This window comes from Saccopteryx leptura, chromosome 1 (assembly GCF_036850995.1).
Source record: "Saccopteryx leptura isolate mSacLep1 chromosome 1, mSacLep1_pri_phased_curated, whole genome shotgun sequence".
NCBI classification, from domain to species: domain Eukaryota; kingdom Metazoa; phylum Chordata; class Mammalia; order Chiroptera; family Emballonuridae; genus Saccopteryx; species Saccopteryx leptura.
The window spans coordinates 190566792-190594427 of record NC_089503.1 but is presented as its reverse complement, the minus strand read 5'-3'; the positions used below and the strand labels follow the sequence as shown (position 1 = coordinate 190594427).

At 37.1% G+C, this 27636-nt stretch overlaps 1 protein-coding gene across 6 annotated transcripts in view; it reads right to left on the bottom strand.

Annotated features, from left to right (window-relative positions):
* The window catches only part of RGS7 (regulator of G protein signaling 7), a 422952-nt gene that overhangs the window by 109559 nt on the left and 285757 nt on the right, over window positions 1-27636 (bottom strand). For all 6 annotated transcript variants that reach the window (XM_066383468.1, XM_066383487.1, XM_066383510.1 and 3 more), the window contains 2 exons: window positions 9335-9441; window positions 2434-2485 (listed from right to left, as the gene is read on the bottom strand). In XM_066383468.1, coding sequence (XP_066239565.1) covers window positions 2434-2485; window positions 9335-9441 — 159 coding nt within the window. The remainder of the gene's footprint in view (window positions 1-2433; window positions 2486-9334; window positions 9442-27636) is intronic.

The following is a 27636-nucleotide window of genomic DNA, read 5'->3' as shown; positions in this document are numbered from 1 at the left end:
AACTCAACAACAAACAAGCAAACAATCCAATAAAAAAATGAGAAGAGGACACGAACAGACACTTCTCCCAGGAAGAAATACAAATGGCCAACAGATATATGAAAACATGCTCATCTTCATTACCTATTAGAGAAATGCAAATCAAAACTACAATGAGATACCACCTCACACCAGTTAGATTAGCTATTATCAACAAGATAGGTAATAGCGAGTGTTGGAGAGGCTGTGGAGAAAAAGGAACCCTCATTCACTGTTGGTGGGAGTGTAAAGTAGTACAACCACTATGGAAGAAAGTATGGTGGTTCCTCAAAAAACTGTAAATAGAACTACCTTATGACCCAGCAATCCCTCCACTGGGTATATACCCCCAAAACTCAAAAACACTGGTATGTAAAGACACATGCAGCTCCATGTTCATTGCAGCATTGTTCACAGTAGCCAAGACATGGAAACAATCAAAAAGCCCTTCTATAGAAGAATGGATAAAGAAGATGTGGCACATATATATTATGAAATACTACTCAGCCATAAGAAATGATGACATCGGATCATTTACAACAGCATGGATGGACCTTGGTAACATTATACTGAGTGAAATAAGTAAATCTGAAAAAAATAAGAACTATATGATTTCATACATAGGTGGGACATAAAAATGAGACTCAGGGACATAGACAAGAGTGTGGTGGTTATGGGAGGGGGAGAGGGGAAGGGGGGGTGGGGGTAGAGGAGGGGCACAAAGAAAACCAGATAGAAGGTGACGGAAGACCATATGACTCTGGGTGATGGGTATGCAACATAATCAAATGTCAAAACAACCTGGAGATGTTTTCTCTGAACCTATGTACCCTGATTTGTCAATGTCACCCCATTAAAATTAATAAAACAAACAAACAAACAAAAAACCCAGAAAAAAAGATATAGAAAATCTGAACACACTGATCAAATGATTTCTTTAGTGAATTTTACTAAACACTCAACTAGGAACACTACTTTTTGGGGTTTTTTGTTTGTTTTTTTGCTGCTCTCTCATCTCTATGAAAGATTTATTAATTTTAAACATTATTTTAGCATAGTTTTGACCAGTGAAAATCAATATTGTTTAGTTTCTTTAGAGTCCCTTAACTGTCATTTCTGTCCAGAGCCTGAAAACCTGGAGAACAAAAATGCCTTTGGCTGAATATTTTCTGAGGCAAAAATCATCATCCTACAAGATAATGAAAAATTCTAGACAATTTTCATTGTTCAAAGGTCTTTATGTTGAGGACATATCTCTGTGTGATTGTCATGAGTTGGTTTCAGTTGCATTACCATTACAATGAGATGACCTAGGCACCTGCCTAAGTGGCAAAGGTTAAAGGAGTGCCCCAAAACTCAGTAATCAAGAAAAAAATATTTAATGCAGTTTTGACAAAATTAAAATTAATGCAAAAAATTAACAAGACATAAAAATATTAAATAAAGACATTTCCCAACAGTGTTAGAATTGGGGTAAGGTGAGTCTTACAGGTACAAGGTCAGCTCCTGTCTTTATTAGACATTTCAGTTTATTTTGGTTAAAATCCCATTTGGACATTGAATATTCAGCCCTCAGAAGGAGCCAGCCTATGGCACTGGTCAGTGTGTACTCATTTTTAAGAATCTCAGTGTGCAATGTATATGCATGGAGATACTAGGATACTAGTCATCATCTTATGCCTGGCTTCTGTTTCAGTTTGCTACTGCTTTTACTGTCCCTACTTCTTTTCACAGTTCTCTTAAGCATCCTGTGTCTTGGCTTCCAGCCCTCATTACAAGCTTTATTTATTCTATTGAAGCAGATATACCTGGGACAGTCCATTCCTGACTCCATTTTAATTGGCTTGGATTTAAATGTTTCTTGTTCTTGGGTAAAAAGATCATGATTATTGAATCAAGTTAATTCTAAGTTGACTGGACTTGATAAGTTACTTTAAATTTTTTATTGTAACTTTTCTTTGCTTGTAGTTGGTTTCTTCATGTTTACTACAACTTTCCATTTACAGAGTCATAGGATGCCATATAATAGTGAGAAAAATTAAACCTCAGAGTGTCAATGAACTTACCACAATTCACACAGCCTAGTGGAAGAGGTGAGCTAGAACTCTAGCCCTCTGAGCTGCAATGTGCTATAGAAAAATAATCATAGCGTTTGGTTTAAAGCTTGTTCATAGCTCTTTATCCTATTCAGAAGATATTCTATTTTTCTTAAATAGTCTCAATGGACATTATACCATGGAAAGAGTTTCCACCAGCTTTGAGATCTTTCCAAGAGAAAAAAAAGGCCATTCATAAATTCAATGTTAGAAATATTAGTCCTACACTGAAAATTGTATTTTCTTTTTCCAGTGACAAAGCAATAAAATGCACGTACATGTTTATCCAGCCAAAAATAAAATGAGATAAAGCACTAACCATAGTCGGTGTTTTCTGGCTCCCAACAATTTGAAGGCCAAAAATAGGGTGTCTGTGGAATGAAAAGAAGTGGAAAACCAGGTTAGACACACGAACAATTAAAAAAGATTTTTGTTTATAAGCTGTGTTTATATTTAGCATTACCTAGAATAGTTCACTAAAAATATGTTTGTAATTTAGAAAAGGTATCCAGAGAGGCATCATAAGGTTTTTTTTCTACATTCACTTTGCTGAATGATCATTCAGCCCCCAAATATGTGCAGCACCAGCAGGTATTTAAAAGGTCCTATATTTTCTGCAATTTTGTCCACTGACATAACAGTAAAAGGTTTGGTTGCATTACCCAAACAAAAAATTTAAACCTACAAAGATTGAAAGCAGAGTATTATATTCAGCAAGACTCATGTTTAAATATAACATGTTTAGGCCCTGGCCGGTTGGCTCAGTGGTAGAGCATTGGCCTGGCATGCAGGAGTCCCGGGTTCGATTCCTGTCCAGGGCACACAGGAGAAGTGCCCATCTGCTTCTCCACCCCTCCCCCTCTCCTTCCTCTCTGTCTCTCTCTTCCCCTCCCGCAGCCAAGGCTCCATTGGAGCAAAGTTGGCCCGGGTGCTGAGGATGGCTCTGTGGCCTCTGCCTCAGGTGCTAGAATGGTTCTGGTTGCAACAGAGCGACGTCCCAGCTGGGCAGAGCATCGCCCCCTGGTGGGCATGCCGGGTGGATCCCGGTTGGGCGCATGCGGGAGTCTGTCTGACTGCCTCCCCATTTCCAACTTCAGAAAAATACAAAAAAAAAAAAAAAAAAAAAAAAGAAATATAACATGTTTATATATAACAAATTGTTTTCTATGATTAGAATATCTCACTATTGATGTCAATAGATCCAAAGTCCCAACCCTGAGTCAAACTCTTTCCCTAGGGTCTGGTAATCATTTGCTTGGCTCTATTAATTATATACTGCAGCTCTTAACTTCCAGATTAATACAACTTTCCCCCCTCACTAAAAAATGCTTCTTCTCCTTCTCCTTCTCCTTCTCCTTCTCCTTCTCCTTCTCCTTCTCCTTCTCCTTCTCCTTCTCCTTCTCCTTCTCCTTCTCCTCCTTCTCCCTCTCCCTCTCCCTCTCCCTCTCCCTCTCCCTCTTCTCCCTCTCCTTCTCCCTCCTCCTCCTCCTCCTCCTCCTCCTTTTCTTCTTCTTCTTCATCATCATCTTCATCTTCTTCTTCTTCATTAAGTGAGAGAGGCAGGCAGGCAAAGACACACTCCCACATGTACCCTGACTGGGATCCACCTGACAAGCTCCCTACTGGGTGATGTTCTACCCGTCTGGGGATGTTGCTCAGCAACCAAGCTATTTTAGTGCCTGAGGTGAGGCCATGGAGCCATCCTCAGTGCCCAGGGCCAACTTTGCTCAAACCATTTGAGCCATGAATGCTGGAGGGGAAGCACAAGGGGATGAGGAGGAGGAGGTGAGAATCAGATGGTCACTTCTCTTGTGTGTCCTGACTAGGAATCAAATCTGGGACTTTCACACATGGGTCTGATGAGCAAACCAGTCAGGGCCAAAATATTTTCTTAAGAAGAGTCTATTGCTCTAAATTTTTAAACTGTACAAAGCAGAGATAATTTTTAACTTATAATGTTTTAGTTGATTGATGTGATTAACAACAGTCTGAAACCTGATTCTGTGAAATTCTAGAAACTGACTGACAAAACTACAAACAAAATGGCAGGTCAGGAAAACCATATTGTCATCATCAACATTTTATATTTTCTAAAAGGGCTTTTCTATTTCTGCTAGCTGGATATAATTGGCTCCAGACCATGAGAAAGTTCAATGACCATTTGTCTACTCTATAAAATTCTGGGTTTTTTTTAAGTGATGATGCTCTAGGACCCAATGGAATAGTGACTGCAAACGTCAGCCTTGTGGACTTAATTATATTTATTAGTCAATTATATAACTATCTGTGTGTAACAAGCAGATTTGGGTAATCCCTGATTACCTAGTTGATAATTCTACCTTCTAGAAAAGGGATTCTGAAGACGGGGACAAGGGTAATTGGGGAGAACTGTTTGTTTCTGGGGAAAGCATTCGAAGCTGCTCAAGGACTCCCAGGAGGGTTTAATTTCCTCTCCAGTCATTCTTGCCAATTGCTAATATTAGTTTTGTACACATGTGAACAAAATGGCAGCAGAAATTTAGGGGGGGAAAGGTTGAACCATTAGACAAGGAGGATATCAAGACCACCTCTTCACCTGAGTACCATCTGAGCTCATGTGAGATGAATCTTTGAGGATTTGATTTCTTAGAAATAATATTGGGTAAGGATTCTAGAAAAACCACAGGAGAACAAAGTAATTAAAATCTTGGTTTCATGTGGGCTGCTATTGAGCTAACTTCTTGCAGAACTCATTATTCCTTGTGAATTGTTTTATTTGGGTGTGTGTGTGTGTGTGTGTAAGCATGCACATATCAATTTACCTAACTTATAGAATACCTATTCTACTCATGTTGGTCAGATGTATACTAATTTCCCTTGACACTACAAGGTATTCTTGCTGCATTCTTACAAATTTTCTTTCTTTATTTTTTATCATTTAGTGAGAATTTCTTGAATGTAAAAATAAAAGAATGAAACTACTGTATTCTGTAGTACCACAAGGAAATGTCAAAAACCAATATTCTTCACTAATATTATATGATTTTTCTTAGGAAAAGTGTTTTGGTTTATAGTAGAATGTAATTTAATAAAAAGCAAAGCCTTATAGTTTTCTGGAATTAAAATATATACTTTTATAGTTCTTATAGACTTTAGGCCATTTGTAATGTATGAGTGTTGATTTTCTTAGCTATGATAAAACAGATCTAAAACTGTCCAGTGATTTCTTAATAATCTTTGTTGAAAATTATTAATGTGAGGAAAGTTACAAAAGGGACTTAGAAAATCATGTCAGATCTTAATTTCAATTAGCTAAGAGAGAATAATTAGAGAATTGCAAGTTTACATTAATACAAAAACCACTTGGTTAAAAATGTACTAGAAATTGAGACAAATTTACATATTGTTGTATGACAATGAAATTAAATTAGACTTCTGTTTGTCTCAAACTCATACCCTGAAGCTTTTAAGATTCTTTCTTTCCTTTTTTTTTTTTTTTTGGTATTTTTCCGAAGCTAGAAACGGGGAGAGACAGTCAGACAGACTCCTGCATGCGCCCAACCGGGTTCCACCCGGCACGCCCACCAGGGGGCGACGCTCTGCCCACCAGGGGGTGATGCTCTGCCCCTCCGGGGCATCGCTCTGCTGCGACCAGAGCCACTCTAGTGCCTGGGGCAGAGGCCAAGGAGCCATCCCCAGCGCCCGGGCCATCTTTGCTCCAATGGAGCCTTGGCTGCGGGAGGGGAAGAGAGAGACAGAGAGGAAGGAGAGGGGGAGGGGTGGAGAAGCAGATGGGCGCTTCTCCTGTGTGCCCTGGCCGGGAATTGAACCCGGGACTTCTGCACGCCAGGCCGACGCTCTACCACTGAGCCAACCGGCCAGGGCCGCTTTTTAAGATTCTTAATGATGGTTAGAATCTCAGTCATTCACTGGAAGAATTATAAACATGAAATTACAAGTTTTTCATTTTAATTCTTGATTTCTAAAACCATTCTGAGGAGTTGAATTTCAGTTCCATGAAATAAAGAACTTTCTGATTCTTGGAACTGATTCAAAAAATGAACAATAATATGTACTCTATTATTAGAACCATTTAAATAAAGACTGATTAATGCCTTAGTAGATATTATAGCAGGAATTCAGCTTTTCTTGACTTTTCTTTTTTTGTTTGTTTTGTTTTTTAAATCATGATTTTAAGATTTGATGATCATTGGATTTACAAACATATCATATAATAGTCTGTCAGCTGTCTAGGCACACTGTACTATATAACCTCCTGCCTCTACCTAGTAATGTTTCATTTATCATTCACACCCATTCCCTTGCTTTGTCTTAATTTGTCGTTGTTTTTTTTAAATCCAGGACACAGTATGTCTCTCCACTTATTTTATTTTTCAGTTACAATTTATATTCAATATTATTTTGTATTAGTTTCAGGTGTACAGCCTAGACATTAGACAATAATATATTGTACTTTACAAAGTGTTTCCACTGATATTTCAAGTATCCATATGTAGTTCTTCCCTATGCTGTACTTTACATTCCCATGACTATTTTGTAACTACCATTTTGTACTTAATTCAATATAACTCAGCTCTAAAAAAGAATACAATCTTACCACTTGTAACAGCATGTTTGGACCTAAAGAGAATTGTGCTAAGTAAAATAAGTCAGTCAAAGAAAAACAAATATATGATTTTACTTACATGTGGAATCTAAAGAACAGAAAAAACAAACAAAAAAACCCCAAACAGAAACAGACTCATAGATCTAGAGAACAGATTGATGGTAGCCAGGTTTGGGGGACTAGGTGAAAAAGGTGTCTTAATTTGTTTTTAAAAAGTCTCCTTTTCTCCAGAAAAAAATGGTAGTCCATTCCCAGCTTTGCTCATTTGACCCATGAGCAAGATGAAGATATTTAAACCTTGTTTGCCTACTAATTTAAGTCAGAGAAATTAGTAGAGCATGCTAAATTTGTAGAATTAAAGTCTGCAAATTATGCCAATTGAAGCCACCATCATTAACTTTGGGCCATGCCTGAACTAGTTTTATGTTTTTAAAAACATTTTTCCATTGACTTTAGAGGAAGAGAGAGAGAGACAGAGAAGCATCAACTCATTTCCCTTAGTTGTTCCATTTATTGTGCGTTCATTGAATGCTTTGCACACGTGTCCTGACCGGGTATTGAACCTGTGACCTTGGCACACCAGGACAAAGTTTTATCCACTGAGCCACCTGGCCGAGGCCTGAAATGGTTTAAGAAATAATTTTGATATAGATCATTCTCAAGAGATTAACTATAATCAATGCTTCTTTTATAGATATACTCTTTTATACATGCATTGTTTCACTTGTAATATTGTGAGTATGGATAAAAATTTCTATTTTTATTAAAAAACAAAACCAAAACCTTTTATTCAGAATTGTGAGAATTTTATTAAGAGGTTACTAGCAGTTTACTTATAGTCTCTGTGTAAAAATTTTATAAGAAAATAATATATGAAAAATGTTATCCTGCAATTGTAAAGTAACTCCTTTAAAAATCAAAAAATGTTAGTAGCACATAAGCAATTTGCTAATCACGAATAACTTTTATTTATTAAAATGTTAACCTTAGGAACCCAAGTTACTCTAACTTAATATGCTGTTTTAAGCTACTATTACTTTAAGTTTAACCATATAATAGATAAACTTCCATTATTTTAAAGCCTTTTAAAATTAGATAATTTAAATTGCTTGAATACCTAGGTCAATATCACAATTTTAGGAAATTGTTTTATCTCTTAACTGCTCAGTGCAAAAAGTCTTATGATTATTTACTTTGGATAAAACAGACAAAAGGAAGTAACATGAGACAGATGTCCCCAAGGGGACAAGATATCTGAGAACGCTTTTAAAAACATAGTCTCTTCCTTGTTCTCAGTTTTCTCAAGCAAGTTCTTAGGCACCCAAATTACTATTCAGCTGTTGATTTCGATTTAGAAGATCTAGTAATATTCGTAACAAGTGAGAAGAACACTCCAATATCTGAAAGTTGGACAATGAAGAGAATCCTCTAAGAATACCAACAAGGGATTAAGCTAGAGTCTGAACACTGGTTTTTTGTTTGTTTGTTTGTTTGTTTTTGTATTTTTCTGAAGTTGCAAACGGGGAGGCAGTCAGACAGACTCCCGCATGCGCCCAACCAAGATCCACCCGGCATGCCCACCAGGGGGTGATGCTCTGCCCATCTGGGACATCACTCTGTTGCAACCAGAACCATTCTAGCACCTGAGGCAGAGGCCACAGAGCCATCCTCAGCGCCCGGGCCAACTTTGCTCCAGTGGAGCCTTGGCTGCGGGAGGGGAAGAGAGAGACAGAGAGGAAGGAGAGGGGGAGGGATGGAGAAGCAGATGGGCGCTTCTCCTGTGTGCCCTGGCCGGGAATCAAACCCGGGACTCCTGCACACCAGGCTGACGCTCTACCACTGAGCCAACCGGCCAGGGCTGAACACTGGTGTTTTATGTGTCTTAATTTATAGGCTAGAATCCACTACTCAGTCATTAATAAATTGTGATGTTTAATGAAATGCAGAATACATTTGAGATAAATCATTGTGAACTCAAGTGTCAATTGCATATTCAGTGACTTAAAGCAGAGTCTACAATCTGCTGGCATAACAGTGCCCTGTCTCATTAGAAAAATGACTTAGAAGGACTCTTGTCAGTTTGAAAATTATCTGTTGTGCCCTCTTATTTCAGACGAATATGGATACACAAAGTATCATGCATATCAGTCTTCATAGACTTGTAGAAGGACCTCAGATACCCACATGTAGAGGATTTGTTTAATTTGCTAAATTCTGCCCTGGAACTTCAAGCATTCTATGAAAGTTTGCTTGGACTGAAGATGGTTCTAGATTACAGCTGGGGTCCAGAGTACCATAAACTTAGTAGCTAAAGATGTAACTTAAGAGATGAAAAACTCTTTTATCTCCCTGAATTCCATTAAGTTACTCTGAATTCCTCTCAAACCTTTCATATAAAATATAACTTTAGTCATCATAGAATTTAGCTCTCACAAGTCATCTTAACTAAGCCCACTCCATCTTTCTTTGTTTATTGCTTAGGTCTTAAATTTAACAATTTGTTTCTAACTCGTCTAATTCAAATGTCATGATTTTCAAATTTTCTGTAGAAACAATTAAACAAAATACAGACGTCTCTTTTACAGCTAAAGGATATTTCATTAAACTTACTTACTTGGAACCGGTAAAAGGTGCCGTCATCCTTGAGAGTGAGGACGTGGTCTGAGATCGGAAAGAAGTAGCCGTGGGCAGCCATTAATGTTCCCAGATGGAGGGCCTCCACTGTTTCATGAAAATAAACAACAAAAAGATGAACACTTTTTAAATTTTTTTTACTTTTTTAATTCAATTTTTATTTTTTGTATTTTTCTGAAGTTGGAAACTGAGAGGCAGTCAGACAGACTCCCGCATGCGCCCGACTGGGATCCACCTGGCATGCCCACCAGGGGGCGATGCTCTGCCCATCTGGGGAATCACTCTGTTGCAACCAGAGCCATTCTAGTGCCTGAGAGGCCATAGAGCCATCCCCAGCGCCCAGGCCAACTTTGCTCCAGTGGAGACTTGGCTGGGGGAGAGGAAGAGAGAGACTGAGAGGAGGGAGAGGGGGAGGGGTGGAGAAGCAGATGGGCGCTTCTCCTGTGTGCCCTGGCTGGGAATCGAACCTGGGACTCCCGCACGCCAGGCTGACGCCTACCACTGAGCCAACCAGCCAGGGTCATGAACACTTTTTTAAAGTATGAATTTATAGTAGTGTAGAGTTTCATCATATTTCCTTTGGAAAATATTCTTGCATCCAAAAAAAATCTTGGTTGGTACTTTTTCCTTCTTCTTTGTTCAGCTATTTTACATGAAGGACTCAGAAGGCTCTGGTTTCCAGTAATCACTGTGTAGTGACTAACCTCACCCTGTGATGGCCAGCCCACAAGTACATAAAGTCATGGAACTTTGAAATTGGGAGATTATTCTGAAATCACAGAATCTGACTCCTTCATTTTACAGATGGGACATAATTTGCTATATATTCATGTTTATCTACTCATCTACAAACAATTCTATTGGGCATTTATATAATACTTTAAACTTTTAAAAGTGTTTCCATTTGCATTATCTCCTGGCTTGTACCACAAATATCAAATACTATCAGCGTTTTTTCTAGTGGATCATTATTATGTGATGCTAACAGGGAATGTTAAGGCATCTAGAACCATTTCTGCTACAGTAAGTGAGCCTACAGTCCTGTAATTGTCCAAACTGCTCTAGCTTTTACTGTTTAACATACAGTATCCTAGATATAGACTAGGACACTAGGAGGCTTATTTGACACTGAAAACATATTTTGCCAGTATGCAGGGAGTTAGAACATAATACTGTAATTGTCATATTCTGTCTATAGCAGCCAACAGTTTCTTTCAATAAAGGATTAATGAAATATGATCAACAGAGTTATTACTGTATTTGTGCAGGGCTAAGATAAGTTTTCTGATGTGAAGTCTAGACAATATAAATCTGTGCAACATAATTTTTTATTCTAACATGAGCATATATGTATATAGAAAATACAAAAAAGTTAATTTCTTTATATTGCTATATCTTTATACACAATTTATTGATAGATTTATTTCTGATTCTTAGACAAGTAGTAAAAACGGTTCCTTAGGATTGTCACAGTAGTTCCAGAACTATGTGGATCTATTAATAATGAGGAGCTTAGACACTCTTGCGGTACTGAGTCAACAAGCTGCTAAGCTAAACATGAAAACCTCCCCCTTTCCCTTCTATGTGAATAATAGTTATTTTTTTCAGTTATGTGTTACTATGACACCCTTTTTAATTGTTATATAATATCTTTCAAACATTTTAATTTGTAACTTCTACTTCCAGCCTTTCACTGCATTGTTCTTGTGAATAATAAAGAACAACTGTCAATCATCCTCTTAGTCATGTCTTTGAAAGATGGTTATTAGTTGTCTCAGTCATCTTCTCCACACGCTCAATCAGGTCCCTTCCTGCACAGAATGATCTTTTTCTACCAGGGATTATTTTTTCATCAATTATATATCTATATGTAATTTTTTTCATTATTTCCACACCTTTTAATTCAAAGTCAATGACTTCTCACAGCCTGTGTTGCCTACAAATATATACTAACATATTTTATGATTCTTACTAAAACTCTATAGCTAGTGGGATGTTTCAGGAAGGGGGAAAAACCACCTCTGAGATACCCACTAGCTTTAGTTACTTAAATTTTCTGTGCCTATTAATAAAAGTTAACAAAGCCACCTTGCAGGGTTGGTATGAGAATCAAGTAAGAATCTATGTAAAGAAATTGGAGTGGTGCCTTGTGCATAGTAGATACTTCATAAATAGTAGCTATTGTGCTTCATGATTTACATACTGAATGACTTTTACTTTCTCCAAGGTATCCTAAGAAAATCCACTTCTATAAATTTGCCTTTAATTAGGCTGAGGGAGGGAAGCTGGCAATCCTAAATAGCACCAGCTATTCCTATCTTCTTTTTGTGTGGATTATCTATAAAATTAAAATGGTAAGAAGATCTTTGAAGGTTGCTGGCCCATATCAGTGAGCAGGTACTTGTAGCCTTGGTCTTAGCCTGAGTCCCTGGCTGCTCTGTCGGGCAGCACTGGGTAGAAAATGTATTATAGTTACTTTAGGATGTCAAAATCAGGTCGCCCACCCAACTTGTTATAGCCAACTTCATTCATTTTATTCCCAGCAGTCTATGGCCTAGGAAACTATTACTATCACTCTTTTCCAGAAAAGAGAAATTGAATTACAGCACAGGAGGAAGTTTGCAGAGTACAGATGCAAGAAAGAAAAAATAAGATGCTCAGAAAGATAAATAGTAAAGAGCTTCTGGATTCTAAGCATATAACAGAGTGTGACTAAAAACAAAGACAACAAAAACAGTCGAATGACAAAGTGACTATGAGGATTAGAAAAATGTAAAGTAAAGGTAGGGAAGTAAATACATCAGAAGCGAATGAACATTAGCATGCTCTTACCTCAAGCATCTATTAAATATCAACTCTATGATAGAATCACACCTTTAGAAAGGGCCAGGTGCATGTCTGCAGGTTTTCTGCAGGAAGCACCACCACAATTAGACCTGCATAGATGTTTGCTGATAAAAGTGACAGTGAATGATCTAGTACCTTTTACCTCTTTTTTTATTGGAATAGATAACATTCTATTTTTGTTTGATTTGATGGTATAAACTCTGTCACTGCCCTGCCAAGAGATATTTATGCTCCCTTGTTTTATTAATGGGAAAAACTGGTTTTGATAAATTTCCAAAATGCCTAGAATTCAGTAGCCACACACACACACACACACACACACACACACACACACACACACGGCTATCAATAAGATCAAAATTTAGTTTCTATATGGCTCACATGTACTTCAGACATAGAGTTTTAATCAAACCATTTAACTTGATATGTAAGGGGACTGAACTTCTAATAAATATTATAAAATGGCCCTACTAGTTGGCTCAGTGGTAGAATGTCAGCCCAGTGTGTGGATGTCCTGGGTTTGATTCCTGTTCAAGGCACACAGGAGAAGTGACAATCTGCTTCTCCACCCTTCTCCTTCCCCCTTCTCTTTTTCTCTCTCTTTTTCTCCCTCAGCCATGGCTCAATTGATTCAAGTGCATCAGGCCTGGGCACTGAGGATGTCTCCATGGAGCCTCTGCCTCAGGAGCTAAAAATAGCTTGGTTGCAAGCATGGCCACAAATGGGCAGAGCATCGGCCTCAGACAGGAGCTGCTGGATGGATCATGGTCAGGGCACATGTTGGAGTCTGTTTCTTTATCTCTCCTCTTCTCAGTTGAAAAGAAAAGGAAAAAAAATATTATAAAATGATTTTGAGGTCACTGATCAAGTAGTAATCCAGAGAGGTAGAGATTATAGAAGTTACATGTTCTGTCATATGGCCTCTAGCAACACATAAATTCTTAGATGAAAAATCAAGAAATTGGAGTGAATTTTCTGCGTCACTGAAGACTATAAGCTTTGTATAGCAATTGCACAAGTAGCTATTGAATCAGTATTTGCTAAATAGGTGAATAAGTAAGTTTATGAATAAATAACACAGAAAGAATATTAAAAACATAGTACTGAATGAAAAATATGAAACAAATGGTGTTTACATTGTGATGAGGAGGAGCTTGTTCAGCTCTTCCAAGATTATGTAATTGATCAAAGTCTTTTTCCAAATACTTTTATAAGCTTTAGAGGTGGGCTGTTGTAGGTATTTTATTACAGGAAAGACAGTAGTGATATAAAAGATATGAGTGCCACTAAGGGATCTTGCAGTAGGCTGTGGTAATATTCGCAAGGTTGAATTGTTTGTTGCTAGTGATAAACAAGAAGCTATACTTCCCCGTGGTCCTGCTGCTCTTGAATCTCAGCACAGTTTTAATCTAATAAGAATCTGGAGGACCAGTGGCAGTCTTAGAACAAAGTGTTGAAAGTTTAATGAGTAATCCATCAAGATCACCCTCCCAGTAATGGCACACCAGATGGCTCCATGACATTATGCTTCTCAGCAAAAATATCGCTAATTAATGTTCTTGTACATGTGTCATTCACATCTCCCACAGAGCTAAATAAACATTAACAACAAGCCTACTATACGATTTCAGTTTATTTTTCAGTTGGATAGTTGAGCTATGAAGCAGCTGAGAACTAAAAATCCATTTCCAAACAACTGATACTATGTGACCAGCCTAATGGAGTTAAGTCTGATGCATTCATTGTGTCCCCAAAGCAGTAGAATTATCAAAATCCTTTAAAAGTAAAAGAAAATTCTACATAACATGACTTGTCTTTGGACCACAATATTTCAGAATGTTAATAGGATTTTAAAATCATGATATGAAAGGAGGCTGTGTTATTCAGTTCTATATTTCTATGCATAGAAATATATATTTCTATATCTGGTTCCATATTTCCAACATATTTTCTAAACTCAGGAATAGTTTCCTTGTTCAGAGGTCCCATTGCTGGAAACTTCAACAATATAGGTCATAAATTTGAAATGATGAAAAAATACTTGAGTCAAGAAAATAATAATTAAAAAAACCTCACTAAATCTTGTTTTTATTCGTGTAATAACTTATTTACTTTTATTTTATGTCTTTGTATAAACAAATATTTTTTCATTATCAGTATGCAACACACTGAGGCAGCAAGTGGGGTTAGTATATGGGGAGAAGTATATTAGAAGAAAATCTACTCAATATGAGAAAAAAATGGCAGTAGATAAGTTACAAAATAGTAAATTAGGCATTTGTCATGATGATTCTGAGTCTTGAAGGAAAGAATTGTCAAACTTGTTATTCTCTATTTAAGAAGGCAGGGAAAGTAGTCATTTTAGAAATACTTGAAAATGTTCCAATAGAATTGGCATTTGAAAAGGTAAGTCATGTGGAAAAATCACACATGCAGAACATATTATTCTCTAACAAAGCCACGTAAGAGTGAAATATTACTACATTTAGGAATTTCTGAGGTAAGTCCATTTTCTCTTTCGTCTTTTGATTTTTAACATTATTTCCACATCAAAAAATCAAGTATTTTTGTTTTTCAGCTATCACAAATTGGGATACAGAGGTGAATAATACCCACGCCAGGTAGCTCAGTTGGTTAGAGTGTCATCCCAATACTCCAAGGCTGTGGGTTCGATCCCTGGTCAGGGCACATAAAAAAATCAACCAGTGAATGCAGGAATAAATGTAACAACACATCTATGTCTTTTTCTCTCTCTCCTCCTCTCCCTTTCTCTGTCTCTAAAATTAATTTTAAAAAGTTTAAAAAGTAAATAAACAAATCTTAATGTATCTAATTTAAAAAATCATGACGGGTATGAGAAGCAATCATAAGTTGCAAAGAGAAACAGTGAGCAACTCAAGTGAAGCTACTATGAGTTGATGCTTCTCATCTCTTTCTCCCTCTCTCCTTCTACTTTCCTATCGAAGTCTCCCCCCTTAAAAAAAATCAGGTAAGGAACTAAGGGGTCTGAGAAGTGAGAGGCTACAATAACCAAGAGGAAAAGAATATACTAATGTATCTGATAATGGATTAGAATTGGAAACATCAGTATTTACTACCTTTGCTTAAATATAGATACAGATTCTCACATGGAAAAACTTCTATAGACACATGCATTTGTAAACACACATATATTTTCTTACTCTGTCAGTTGAGAGGGCTTAAGAAAAGAAAACACTTACACCTGACAACAATGAGCACATCTGGATTTCGGTTTCTAATACATTCTCCAGTCAAAGGAACTAAGACTCCATGGAGAAACAGAAGCTCCTGAACCTAGGCCTGGGGCTGGAAATATAGAAGATGAGTATAGAGCATCTTGTAACATCAGAATATCAAAGAAAAAGCTAAAACACAAAATTAAAACAAAGAACAAACAAAAAAGACACCCTCCCCCAACTGCCCCAAACTCCTACAATGATGGGAGTATGCCAAAGGGACACTGAGAGGTCCCAGAGGTCAATTATGACATAATTTTTACAATAAAATAAATTAAGTAGTATTGGGGATATATCCCAAAATATTTTAAAAAATATATTTGTAGGTTTATGCTGATATAAATGAATGAATGAATGAATGAATGAATGAATAGAACTTCTCTGCCAAAAATTTCTAGTAATTTATGTATGTACTTCACCCTTAAATGAGGAAGAGCCTAACTCCCTAACTGAATCAACTCTAAATAGATTGGACTATGGTGGGGAAAAAAAATGCCTATCTTTCATTCACATGAAAAGAATCTTATTAATGAATTTTAGTTTAATTACAAAAATGTCTCACTGAAATCATATATGAAGTGCAGTTATGAATAAAGTTACATTGAATGATAGAATCCACTTGAATTATATTAACACTTTAGCATGTTCAGAATTTGAATGTGTTAACAGAAATGATGAAATTGGGATAGAAAAGACAGAAGCTATAAATGATGGACAAGTTTTTATTCAAATATTTACTAAGGTGACTAATTAAATATTTAATTTTCATTGAATAAAATGGTGGTAGTAGTAAAAATGATCTGTAAAGTAGTGCATGTCAATGTAACCAATTTGAACAAAAATAGAGCAGAGTTTCTAGAAAAATACTGGTATCAAAAAATTTTAAAAAGCACTACTTCCTTCAGTTTGCAATTATGTAATTTGCTGCTGGCCTTTTTCATCTCCTCAAGCATCTCTTCTTTTTCTTCTAGAATTCAGGGGTTTCTAAACTTTTTACACAGGGGGCCAGTTCACTGTCCCTCAGACCATTGGAGGGCCACCACATACAGTGCTCCTCTCACTGACCACCAATGAAAGAGGTGCCCCTTCCGGAAGTGCGGTGGGGGCTGGATAAATGGCCTCAGGGGGCTGTATGCTGCCAGTGGACCGTTGTTTGGGGACCCCTGTCTAGATATTCAATACAACAGTGATACCTATACGAGGGTGGCAGGCTGTATGCACTGTCTGGCTGAACAACATAATCATTTTTATATTCATTATAATAAAAATAGTCTATGATAAATTGGGAGTTCATTTTATCTTTCAGTGAGGTCTTTAGACATTTAATATTATTGTGCTAATGTGTATTTTCACTTACTTCCAATAAAAACTGTACAAAATATTGAGGTGCCAAAACATTTATTTTTGTTACTTTCCCAAGTACTACCCTATTACAATTTGCTTGCCTTTCATTGTTGGTCAATCTTCATGAAGAGTATTACTCATGTGTGGCCCCTACTCCTTATTTCCAATCTCTTCCTTAGTGCTTTGTACTCTCTTCTGCACCAAAAACTCTACTGAATGGGTTTTCTCAAAAGGGTCATCAGTGGCTTCTTCATACAAAAGTCCTATGGCTTTCCCCCTCCACCCCCACTCCCTCCATCCTCTCCCCTTAACAAGCTGTGTATGATGAGTCTCTCTTCATGGAACCCTGTGCTTGAGTTCTATAACACACTATCTACCTGCTGTTTTTCCTTCTGGCTCCCAAACTCTCCTTCCCTGCCTTTCTCCTTCCAACCTCTACTGTGAGGAAGACCCTTGAAATCTATCTTTGCTATGATTCCTATTTTCCTTTACTTTATCTATATTATGTCTTCTTTGACAAGCTCACATAATTTCAAAGCTTTGATTACCAAATGTACCACTCACTCATTCACTTACTCAGCACAGTGGGAAAAGTACTAAGCAACATGCCAGCACTGTTCTTAGAAAAGTGCATGGCTTATTTAATTGTCCAAATAGGCAAACCAATGGTCACTTAGCCACACAGTGTAATAAGGAGTGCAGGAGGATAAGCACAGTATAGTCTGGGGACATAGAAAAAATCATCCAATCTAAACTTTGGAACTCAGAAACTCTTCCTGGAGGTGTTGATGTGTTCATTCAAGTCATAAATAGAAAACAGATGCAATGAATCAGAAGAGTTTTCAAGAAAAGAAAGCAGCCCACGCAAGTGCTTGTGATCCAGAGTGAAAAGTCACTTCACAAACAGAGAGCAACCCAGTATTCGGAAGGAACAGGGTAGGGAAAAGATTTGTGACCTGAGCAGGTGCAGTAATAAAAGGGCTATGTTAAAGGAAGATTTTATATTCAAGTTAAAAAGTTTGAATTTTATCCCCCGGGCAAAGGGGGACCTATTAGAGTTGCTGAAATTTAGAAGGTACGTGCTTAGATCTGACCTTTAGAAAGATCATTTTAGATGTAGTGAAATGAGTATATGGTCATGGGATGAGGGAAAAAGAGTGGATATAAGTTGGAAAATTGTGGCAGTCCCCAGAGAGATGTGACTGAGGCTGGAATGAGGAGCCAGGCAGTGGGGTAGAGACAAGTGGACAGTTTTAAGAGACATTTAGGAGGAAAAGTCTGTATAGATTTTGGGTTAAAATAATGACAATTTTGTATTTGTTGAATATCTGAGATACCTATTAAAAAGACAACTGGGGATCTCCACTATCCAATTGTATTTATAGGTCAGAAGCTCAGGAGGGATACAAGATATGTATTTGTAAGCAGTTATCATACCAATAGCGAATAGAATAATGCAGTACACAAACTTTATAGAATCAATAAATAAGAGAGCCTATGTAAGGGTCTCAAAAATCTTGATTCTGTGAAGGATCTTAAGTTGAAAAAAGGGCACAAACCAGAGAATGGAGTAACAAAAGACAAGAATGAAAAATGCTGCGGTCAAGTCATTATTAAGGTCTGAGAAGAGATGATTGAATTTAGCAACAAGGAAAATATTACTGACCATAGTAAATAAGGTTTCAGTTGACAGGTGGGGGACACAAGCAAGGTTCCAGTGCACATAAACACATTAAAAATGTATTAAATGTGTGAATGGTCCTATTGGCAATCTTGGTTTCTCTTGTCACTATTTCATCGCCTCATCACATGGCAGGGAGACTTTTTAGACTGGTTCCTCTATGACATACCAAAGAGGGTCTTTAACCTAAGACAAAATATCGCTCAGTTTACTGTTTGATCATCAGGTTGAGGAAATATTGAATCTGTTTCCAAAGAGTTCTTGGGGGGAAAAAAACAAAAACCAGCCCTTTGCCTTCCCTGACTTTATTTCCCTTTGGCTTCTGTCTCATATGGGATCTAAACCTGGCTGTGTCCTCTTCAGGGAACACCCAGATGGTCCCCAGCAGATAAAACACTTCAGAGTTGAAAAGGCTAATGCACTAAATTATCCTCTTAGCTTTGCAACTCCAATGCAAAATTTTAGCCCTATTTTATTATTGATATTTCCAAATGTTTATTTCCTACCACTAAGAACCACTGTGTTTCTCAATGAACTCTCAACTCTCTCCCGGGCTTCTACTGTCTTTGTTACTCACAGGATATAACATTCCCCAGAGGTCTGCTTTAAGATGATGAGAGAGTTTTGCATCATTTGTATGGAATAATCTACACAATAACTGTATTTCTGTCCCATCATCTATTTTTAAATTGTTCACATCACTGACAATTTGCTTGCACATTTTTCTGTGACATCACATGCCTGAAATCCACTGTTTGCTAAGATACTTCCCTTCTTCCCTGTCAACACAGCCCTTACAAGCCAGATGCCCCAAATTAGAGACAGTGAGTATATTAAGTGAGTGAACATGTAATAGAATCGGCAGGAGGTACAGGTGCACAGTGATCACAGGCATGACAAGCAACTGCCATGTAACCTCCTTCTGAGCCACACCAGTGAGGAAAGACCCTCATTCACCAGGTACTTTTGATTGACTGTTTCTATTTCTCTTACAAGTTGGGGGGTGTGGTCAAAGGCAAGTTAAGCTATTGAGTTAAAAAGACTTCCATACACCATACACAGGAATAGTTTTTCCCGTATATGGTGCTGCATCAGTGACCAGAAATTTATTAGGCTGTCATTGCACATTAGTTAGTTAATTACACATATTTATCAAATGTAGGGGCACACTCTAGAGCTGAACAGTATTAATAATACTTAGGGTGCATGTTTATAAAAAGGCAAGGCAATGCAAATTTACCTACTATAGAAGAACAAGTCATTCTTCTAGAATGGCTGTTCATTGCACACCAAACTGAGTAAAAAATATCTCAGAAGAGCAGTTCAGGGCTTTATGTGAGCCAAACCTCCACCATCTTTGTTTTAACTCCTACTATTCACCAGCTAAGCCTGTTATTCCAGGAAAGCTGGCCTACTCACTTTCCTTGAACTTTAAGAAAAGCAATGTCTATCACTGCTACTTTTCTAAGCTGGAAGCAAATGGTCTGACCTTAAATCATGTTTAAAAAGACAGACTAAGGACGTGGGGAAAGGGGGGTGGTGGGGAGGGTGTAAAGAGGGACAAATATAAGGTGACAAAAAATGATTTGACTTTGGGTGATGGGTATACAACATAATCAACAATTTATCTTTTTTTTTTTTTTTTTTCTGAAGCTGGAAACGGGGAGAGACAGTCAGACAGACTCCTGCATGCGCCCGACCGGGATCCACCCGGCACGCCCACCATGGGCGACGCTCTGCCCACCAGGGGGCGATGCTCTGCCCCTCCGGGGCGTCGCTCTGCCACGACCAGAGCCACTCTAGTGCCTGGGGCAGAGGCCAAGGAGCCATCCCCAGCGCCCGGGCCATCTTTGCTCCAATGGAGCCTTGGCTGCAGGAGGGGAAGAGAGAGACAGAGAGGAGGGAAGTGGGGGAGGGGTGGAGAAGCAAATGGGCGCTTCTCCTATGTGCCCTGGCCGGGAATCGAACCTGGGTCCCCCGCACGCCAGGCCGACGCTCTACCGCTGAGCCAACTGGCCAGGGCCATAATCAACAATTTAAATGCTATAAAAATGTTTACCTGAAACCTACGTACTCTAATTGATCAATATCACCATGTTAAAGTTAATTTTCTGAATAAAATTGGAAAAAAATAAAATAAAATACTTTATGTGAATACAAAAAAGATAGAATACCTATAGAGTGCCTGGGTACTTTTTAATGGTACTTTTTAATCTAAGAGATTTTTGAAAATGTCTTAGAGAAAAAAAAAAGCATAACCTACTGCTGTGATTTTACTTAATATGATATTATTTTAGGCCTAGAGATAAATTTCCAAGCCATGAATTTGTCTTTTTATGAGCTTTATGAGATCCTCACCCTGTCCTTGACTTGGCTGTTTTTCCAGTGTGCTACCATATCCCAACCAATAAATTATGTTTTGTTTCTAACAGGACCTCCTATTTGCTCATAAACTCATTTTTCCATAGAATAAAATCCTCTTCCTCAGGCTGTTTCAGAATATTAAGAGCACTTCCCTGCAGTTGGATAATATGTATTATTGCCTTTACCTGGAAAAAATAAATTATTTGAAACCTTTGGAATGGTAAGCCTGGAAAGTTTCACCTTCTTTGTCATGGAGGGTCATGGGAACCAGGTAGGATTCTTCATTCATTATCTTTCCCACACCGCCCAAGTTATCTATGGTGGATTTATACTAATTATTTTATAATTCAATGTTTTTAGAAAAATATTTACATTTTAAGGTACTTTTTGTGACATCTGACAACTATCCCCCAAGCTAGTTCTATTGAACCACCTACAAAGCCAGAGGGGACACTGGTGGAAATACCCAAGGAAGAGCTGACAGGTGATTTAGTGAAGGCTGAGGGCTCACGCATGGAGCAGCCAGAGGCTGAATAAAGCAGTGCCATGACTGTGACTGTTCACACAGAAGCCCACGAGTCCCTGGACCATGGGTGTTTTCATAGGTTAACCCCAACAGAGGAAAAATCAAAGGTCACATTTGTTGAAATACATAGCAACTGTGGACAGTCTAAACCTGACATGTTCTATTTCCATGGACGTTCAGTAGGATCAAGAGTTAGTGACACCTGGCAGATCTGCTTCCTAAAATTTGGTTTAAATGAAAAGAGCAGATCTTTATAAAAAATGACACAAACCCCAATCTGAGCCTGAGCCTCATGTGACATAAGGAGTTCCATATGTGTGTGTGCATAATGTACTTTACTCTAATGGGCTTCAGAGCCTACATATTAGTTAACGGAACAGGAGGAGTGAGGAATTCTGGGTAATTCAAGAGATCCCAATCACTTGAATTATAATATAAAACTGCAAAATTAAAAATGCATTTTAGTTTTATTAGACAGGATGACTTCCTTGTTTATGGGAAATTTTTCAAAATGTGAACATCATATTATATGTTACATTGAGTTTCTTAGAACTCTTTCTTTTTAAAAGGGTGATCTTTTCACTGGCAAAGCAGTAATCTTTATGTGTGGTTTGCAAACAAATGAACAGTGAAGAGATAGGTACATTTGTATGGGTCATACTTTGTGTACAAAACTTCTCTCAGCACTTATTGTGTCTTAGGTATTATTTTAGCTAACATTCCCTGTTATTCCTGGTTGTAATAAAAGGAAAAGCTTTGAGAAATATGACATAGAAATAGAACAAATAGCTCTGTTCTCAAATCAAATATAGAAGGGAGAAAATCCTAATTCATTCTTTAGCTGGAAAATAGAAAATGCTATGCTATCTTTTATAAAAGATAAAAAGGCCTGACATATCAGACAGCTCCCACACAACTGTCTGTGGCTTCCTGTGGGTAACAGCTAGAATCGCTAATATTTCCTTGTCCGTTTCTAAGTGGCTAATCCTGATGAATAGGCATATTTTTAGATGATATTCTATGCTCTCATTCTTATTAGCTTTACCAAATTCTTTCTACTTTTCATTTTTTTTAATAATTTTTTAAATAATTTTATTTTTAATGGGGCGACATCAATAAATCAGGATACATATATTCAAAGATAACAAGTCCAGGTTATCTTGTCGTTCACTTATGTTGCATACCCATCACCCAAAGTCAGATTGTCCTCTGTCACCTTCTATCTAGTTTTCTTTGTGCCCCTCCCCCTCCCCCTTTCCCTCTCCCTCTCCCCCCTCCCCCCGTAACCACCACACTCTTATCAATGTCTCTTAGTTTCACTTTTATGTCCCACCTACGTATGGAATAATGCAGTTCCTGTTTTTTTTCTGATTTAATTATTTCACTTCGTATAATGTTATCAAGATCCCACCATTTTGCTGTAAAGGATCTGATGTCATCATTTCTTATGGCTGAGTAGTATTCCATAGTGTATATGTGCCACATCTTCTTTATCCAGTCATCTATTGATGGGCTTTTTGGTTGTTTCCATGTCCTGGCCACTGTGAACAATGCTGCAATGAACATGGGGCTGCATGTGTCTTTACGTATCAATGTTTCTGAGTTTTTGGGGTATGTACCCAGTAAAGGGATTGCTGGGTCATAAGGTAGTTCTATTTTCAGTTTTTTGAGGAACCACCATACTTTCTTCCATAATGGTTGTACTACTTTACATTCCCACCAACAGTGTATGAGGGTTCCTTTTTCTCCACAGCCTCTCCAACATTTGCTATTACCTGTCTTGTTAATAATAGCTAATCGAACAGGTGTGAGGTGGTATCTCATTGCAGTTTTGATTTGCATTTCTCTAATAACTAAAGAAGATGAGCATCTTTTCATATATCTGTTGGCCATTGTATTTCTTCCTGGGAGAAGTGTCTGTTCATGTCCTCTTCCAATTTTTTTATTGGATTGTTTGTTTGTTTGTTGTTGAGTTTTATGAGTTCTTTGCATACTTTGGATATTAGGCCCTTATCTGAGCTGTTGTTTGAAAATATCATTTCCCATTTAGTTGGCTGACTGTTTGTTTTGTTATCAGTTTCTCTTGCTAAGCAAAAACTTCTTAGTCTGATGTAGTCCCATTCATTAATTTTTGCCTTCACTTCTCTTGCCTTTGGAGTCAAATTCATAAAATGCTTTTTAAAACCCAGGTCCATGAGTTTAGTACCTATGTCTTCTTCTATGTACTTAATTGTTTCAGGTCTTATGTTTAGATCTTTGATCCATTTTGAGTTAATTTTAGTACAGGGGGACAGGCTGTAGTCGAGTTTCATTCTTTTGCATGTGGCTTTCCAGTTTTCCCAGCACCATTTATTGAAGAGGCTTTCTTTTCTCCATTGTGTGTTGTTGGCCCCTTTATCAAAAATTATTTGACTATATATATGTGGTTTTATTTCTGGGTTTTCTATTCTGTTCCATTGGTCTGAGTGTCTATTTTTCTGCCAATACAATGCTGTTTTGATTATCATGGCCCTATAATATAGTTTGAAGTCAGGTATTGTATTGCCCCCAGCTTCCTTCTTTTTCTTTAGGATTGCTTTGGCTATTCGGGGTTTTTTATAGTTCCATATAAATCTGATGATTTTTTGCTACATTTCTTTAAAAAATGTCATTGGAATTTTGATGGGAATTGCATTATATCTGTATATTGCTTTGGATAATATGGCCATCGTGATTATATTTATTCTTCCTAACCAAGAACAAGGTATATTCTTCCATCTCATTATATCTTTTTCGATTTCCCTTAACAATGGCTTATAGTTTTCATTATATAAGTCTTTTACATTCTTTGTTATATTTATTCCTAAGTATTTTTTTTTGTTGCAGTCATGAAGGGGATTATTCTTTTGAGTTCGTTCTAAAATGTTTCATTGTTGGCATATAGAAAGGCTATTGACTTCTGTATGTTAATTTTGTATCCTGCGACCTTACTGTATTGGCTTATTGTTTCTAGTAGTCTTTTTGTGGATTCTTTGGGGTTTTCAATGTATAGGATCATATCATCTGCAAAAAGTGATACCTTTACTTCTTCTTTTCCGATATGGATGCCTTTTATTTCTTTGTCTTGTCTGATTGCTCTGGCTAAAACCTCTAGTACCACATTAAATAAGAGTGGACAGAGTGGACAACCCTGTCTTGTTCCTGATTTAAGGGGGAAAGCCTTCAGTTTAGTGCCATTAAATAGGATGTTAGCTGATGGTTTATCATATATGGCCTTTATCATGTTGAGATATTTTCCTTCTATCCCCATTTTGTTGAGGGTCTTAAACATAAAATTGTGTTGTATTTTATCGAAAGCCTTTTCTGTGTCTATTGATAAGATCATGTGGTTTTTGTTCTTTGTTTTGTTGATATGGTGTATTATGTTAACCCTTTTACGTATGTTGAACCATCCTTGAGATTCTGGGATGAATCCCACTTGATCATGATGTATTATTTTTAAAATATGTTGTTGTATTTGATTTGCTAGTATTTTGTTTAGTATTTTAGCATCTGTATTCATTAGAGATATTGGTCAGTAGTTTTCTTTTTCTGTGCCATCCTTGCCTGGTTTTGGTATGAAGGTTATGTTGGCCTCATAAAATGTGTTTGGAAGTATTGCTTCTTCTTCAATTTTTAGGGAATACTTTCAGTAGAATAGGAACCAAGTCTTCTTTGAATGTTTGATAAAATTCACTGGTATAGCCATCAAGGCCTGGACTTTTATTTTTGGCGAGGTTTTTAATGGTTTTTTCTATTTCTTCTCTACTAATAGGTCTGTTTAGGCTTTCTGCTTCTTCTTGACTCAGTCTAGGAAGGTTGTATTGTTCTAGGAATTTATCCATTTCTTCTAGGTTGTTGAATTAAGTGGCATAAAGTTTTTCATAGTATTCTACAATACTTCTTTGTATAACTATGGTGTCCGTGGTGATTTCTCCTCTTTCATTTTGGATTTTGTTTATATGAGTTCTTTCTCTTTTTTCCTTGGTAAGTCTTGCCAAGGGTTTGTCAATTTTGTTGATCTTTTCAAAGAACCAGCTCCTTGTTCTATTAATTTTTTCTATAGTTTTTCTCTTCTCTATTTCATTTATTTCTGCTCTGATTTTTATTATCTCCTTTCTTCGGCTGGTTTTGGGTTGTCTTTGTTCTTCTTTTTCTAGTTAGTTCCTTAAGGTGTGAAGTTAAGTGGTTCACTTGGGCTCTCTCTTCTTTGTTCATACATGCCTGAAGTGATATGAACTTCCCTCTTATCACTGCTTTTGCTGCATCCCATATATTCTGATATGTCGTATTGTCATTTTCATTAGTTTGTATATATCTTTTGATCTCTGCACTTATTTCTTCTTTGACCCATTCATTTTTTAAAATTACGTTGTTTAGTTTCCACATTTTTGTGGGATTTTTTTCCTCTTTTTTGCAGTTGAATTCTAGTTTCAAGGCTTTATGATCAGAAAATATGCTTGGTACAACTTCGATTTTTCTGAATTTGCTGATGTTGTTTTTGTGGCCCAACATATGGTCAATTCTTGAGAATGATCCATGTACACTGGAGAAAAATGTATACTCAGTCACTTTGGGATGTAATGTCCTGTAGATGTCTATCATATCCAGGTGATCTAGTGTTTTGTTTAAGGCCACTATATCTTTTTTGATTCTCTGTTTGGATGACCAATCTAGAGCCATCAGTGGTGTATTGAGGTCTGAAAGTATGATTGTATTTTTGTAAGTTTTTGTTTTAAGGTCAATAAGTAGCTGTCTTATATATTTTGGTGCTCCTTGGTTTGGTGCATATATATTAAGAGTTGTTATTTCTTCTTGATTCAGTGTCCCCTTAGCCATTACGAAATGGCCATTTTTGTCTCTGAGTACTTTTGCTGTCTTGTAGTCAGCATTATCAGATATGAGTATTTTTACGCCTGCTTTTTTTGGATGTTATTTGCTTGGAGTATTGTTTTCCAGCCTTTCACTTTGAATTTGTTTTTATTCTTGTTACTTAGATGAGTTTCCTGTAGGCAGCATACAGTTGGATTTTCTTTTTTAATCCATTCTGCTACTCTGTGCCTTTTTATTGTTGAGTTTAATCCATTTATATTTAATGTAATTATTGACACTTGTGAGTTCCCTATTGCCATTTTATATATTGCTTTCTGTTAGTTTTGTGTCTTGTTTGATCCTTCTCTTTCGTTTTTCTATATTTTGTTTTTATTTGGTTGTATTCCATACATCTTTCCTCTGTTGCTATCTTTTTTATCTCATGTGCTTCTGTGGTGGTTTTTTCAATGGTGGTTACATTTAAGTAATGAAAAGGGTTCCTACCCTGTTCTTTGTAGTGCACTATTTTATGAGTACTTTTGCACTCCATTGCCCTTTGCTACTGTTAATCTCCATCCTCTCTCCCCCCTTTCTTTTTGTTGTCACAGTTTAAATTTGGTTTTATTGTGTTCTTCTTGGAGCTTTTACTTGTGGCTTTGTTTTTTTTTTTGTTGTTCTTTGTATGTGATTGGAGAACCCCCTTTAGTAATTCCTGGAGTTGGGGTTTTCTGATGATAAATTCCCTCATCTTTTCTGTATCTGTGAATGTTTTTATTTCTCCTTCATATTTAATGGATGGCTTTGATGGGTATTGTATTCATGGCTGAAAGTTCCTTTCTTTCAGGACTTTAAATATTGAGGTCCACTCTCTTCTAGCTTGTAGAGTTTCTGCTGAGAAATCTGATGATAATCTAATGGGCCTTCCTTTATATGTTGTATTCTTCTTTTCCCTGGCTGCCTTGAGAATTTTTTCTTTGAATTTTGTTTGTGCCAATTTCATTATGATGTGCATTGGAGTAGGTTTGTTGGGGTTAAGAAAACTCGGAGTTCTGTTTGCTTCTTGAATTTGAGGCTTTAGTTCTTTCCACAGGCTTGGGAAGTTCTCATCTATTATTTCTTTGAATATGTTCTCCATTCCATTTTCTCTCTCTTCTCCCTCTGATATACCTATTATTCTTATGTTATTCTTTTTGATGGAGTCAGATAATTCTTGTAGGGCTATCTCATTTTTTTTAAATTTTTGAGTCTCTTTCTTCTTCTCTCTCTTGTGCCTCAAGTTGCTTGTCTTCTATTTTACTAATTCTCTCTTCTATCTGGCCTGTTCTATTAGCTAAACTTGTTACCTCATTTTTCATCTCGTGAATTGAGTTTTTCATCTCTGTTTGATTTGTTTTTATAGTTTCAATTTCCTTGGAAATATATTCTTTGTGTTC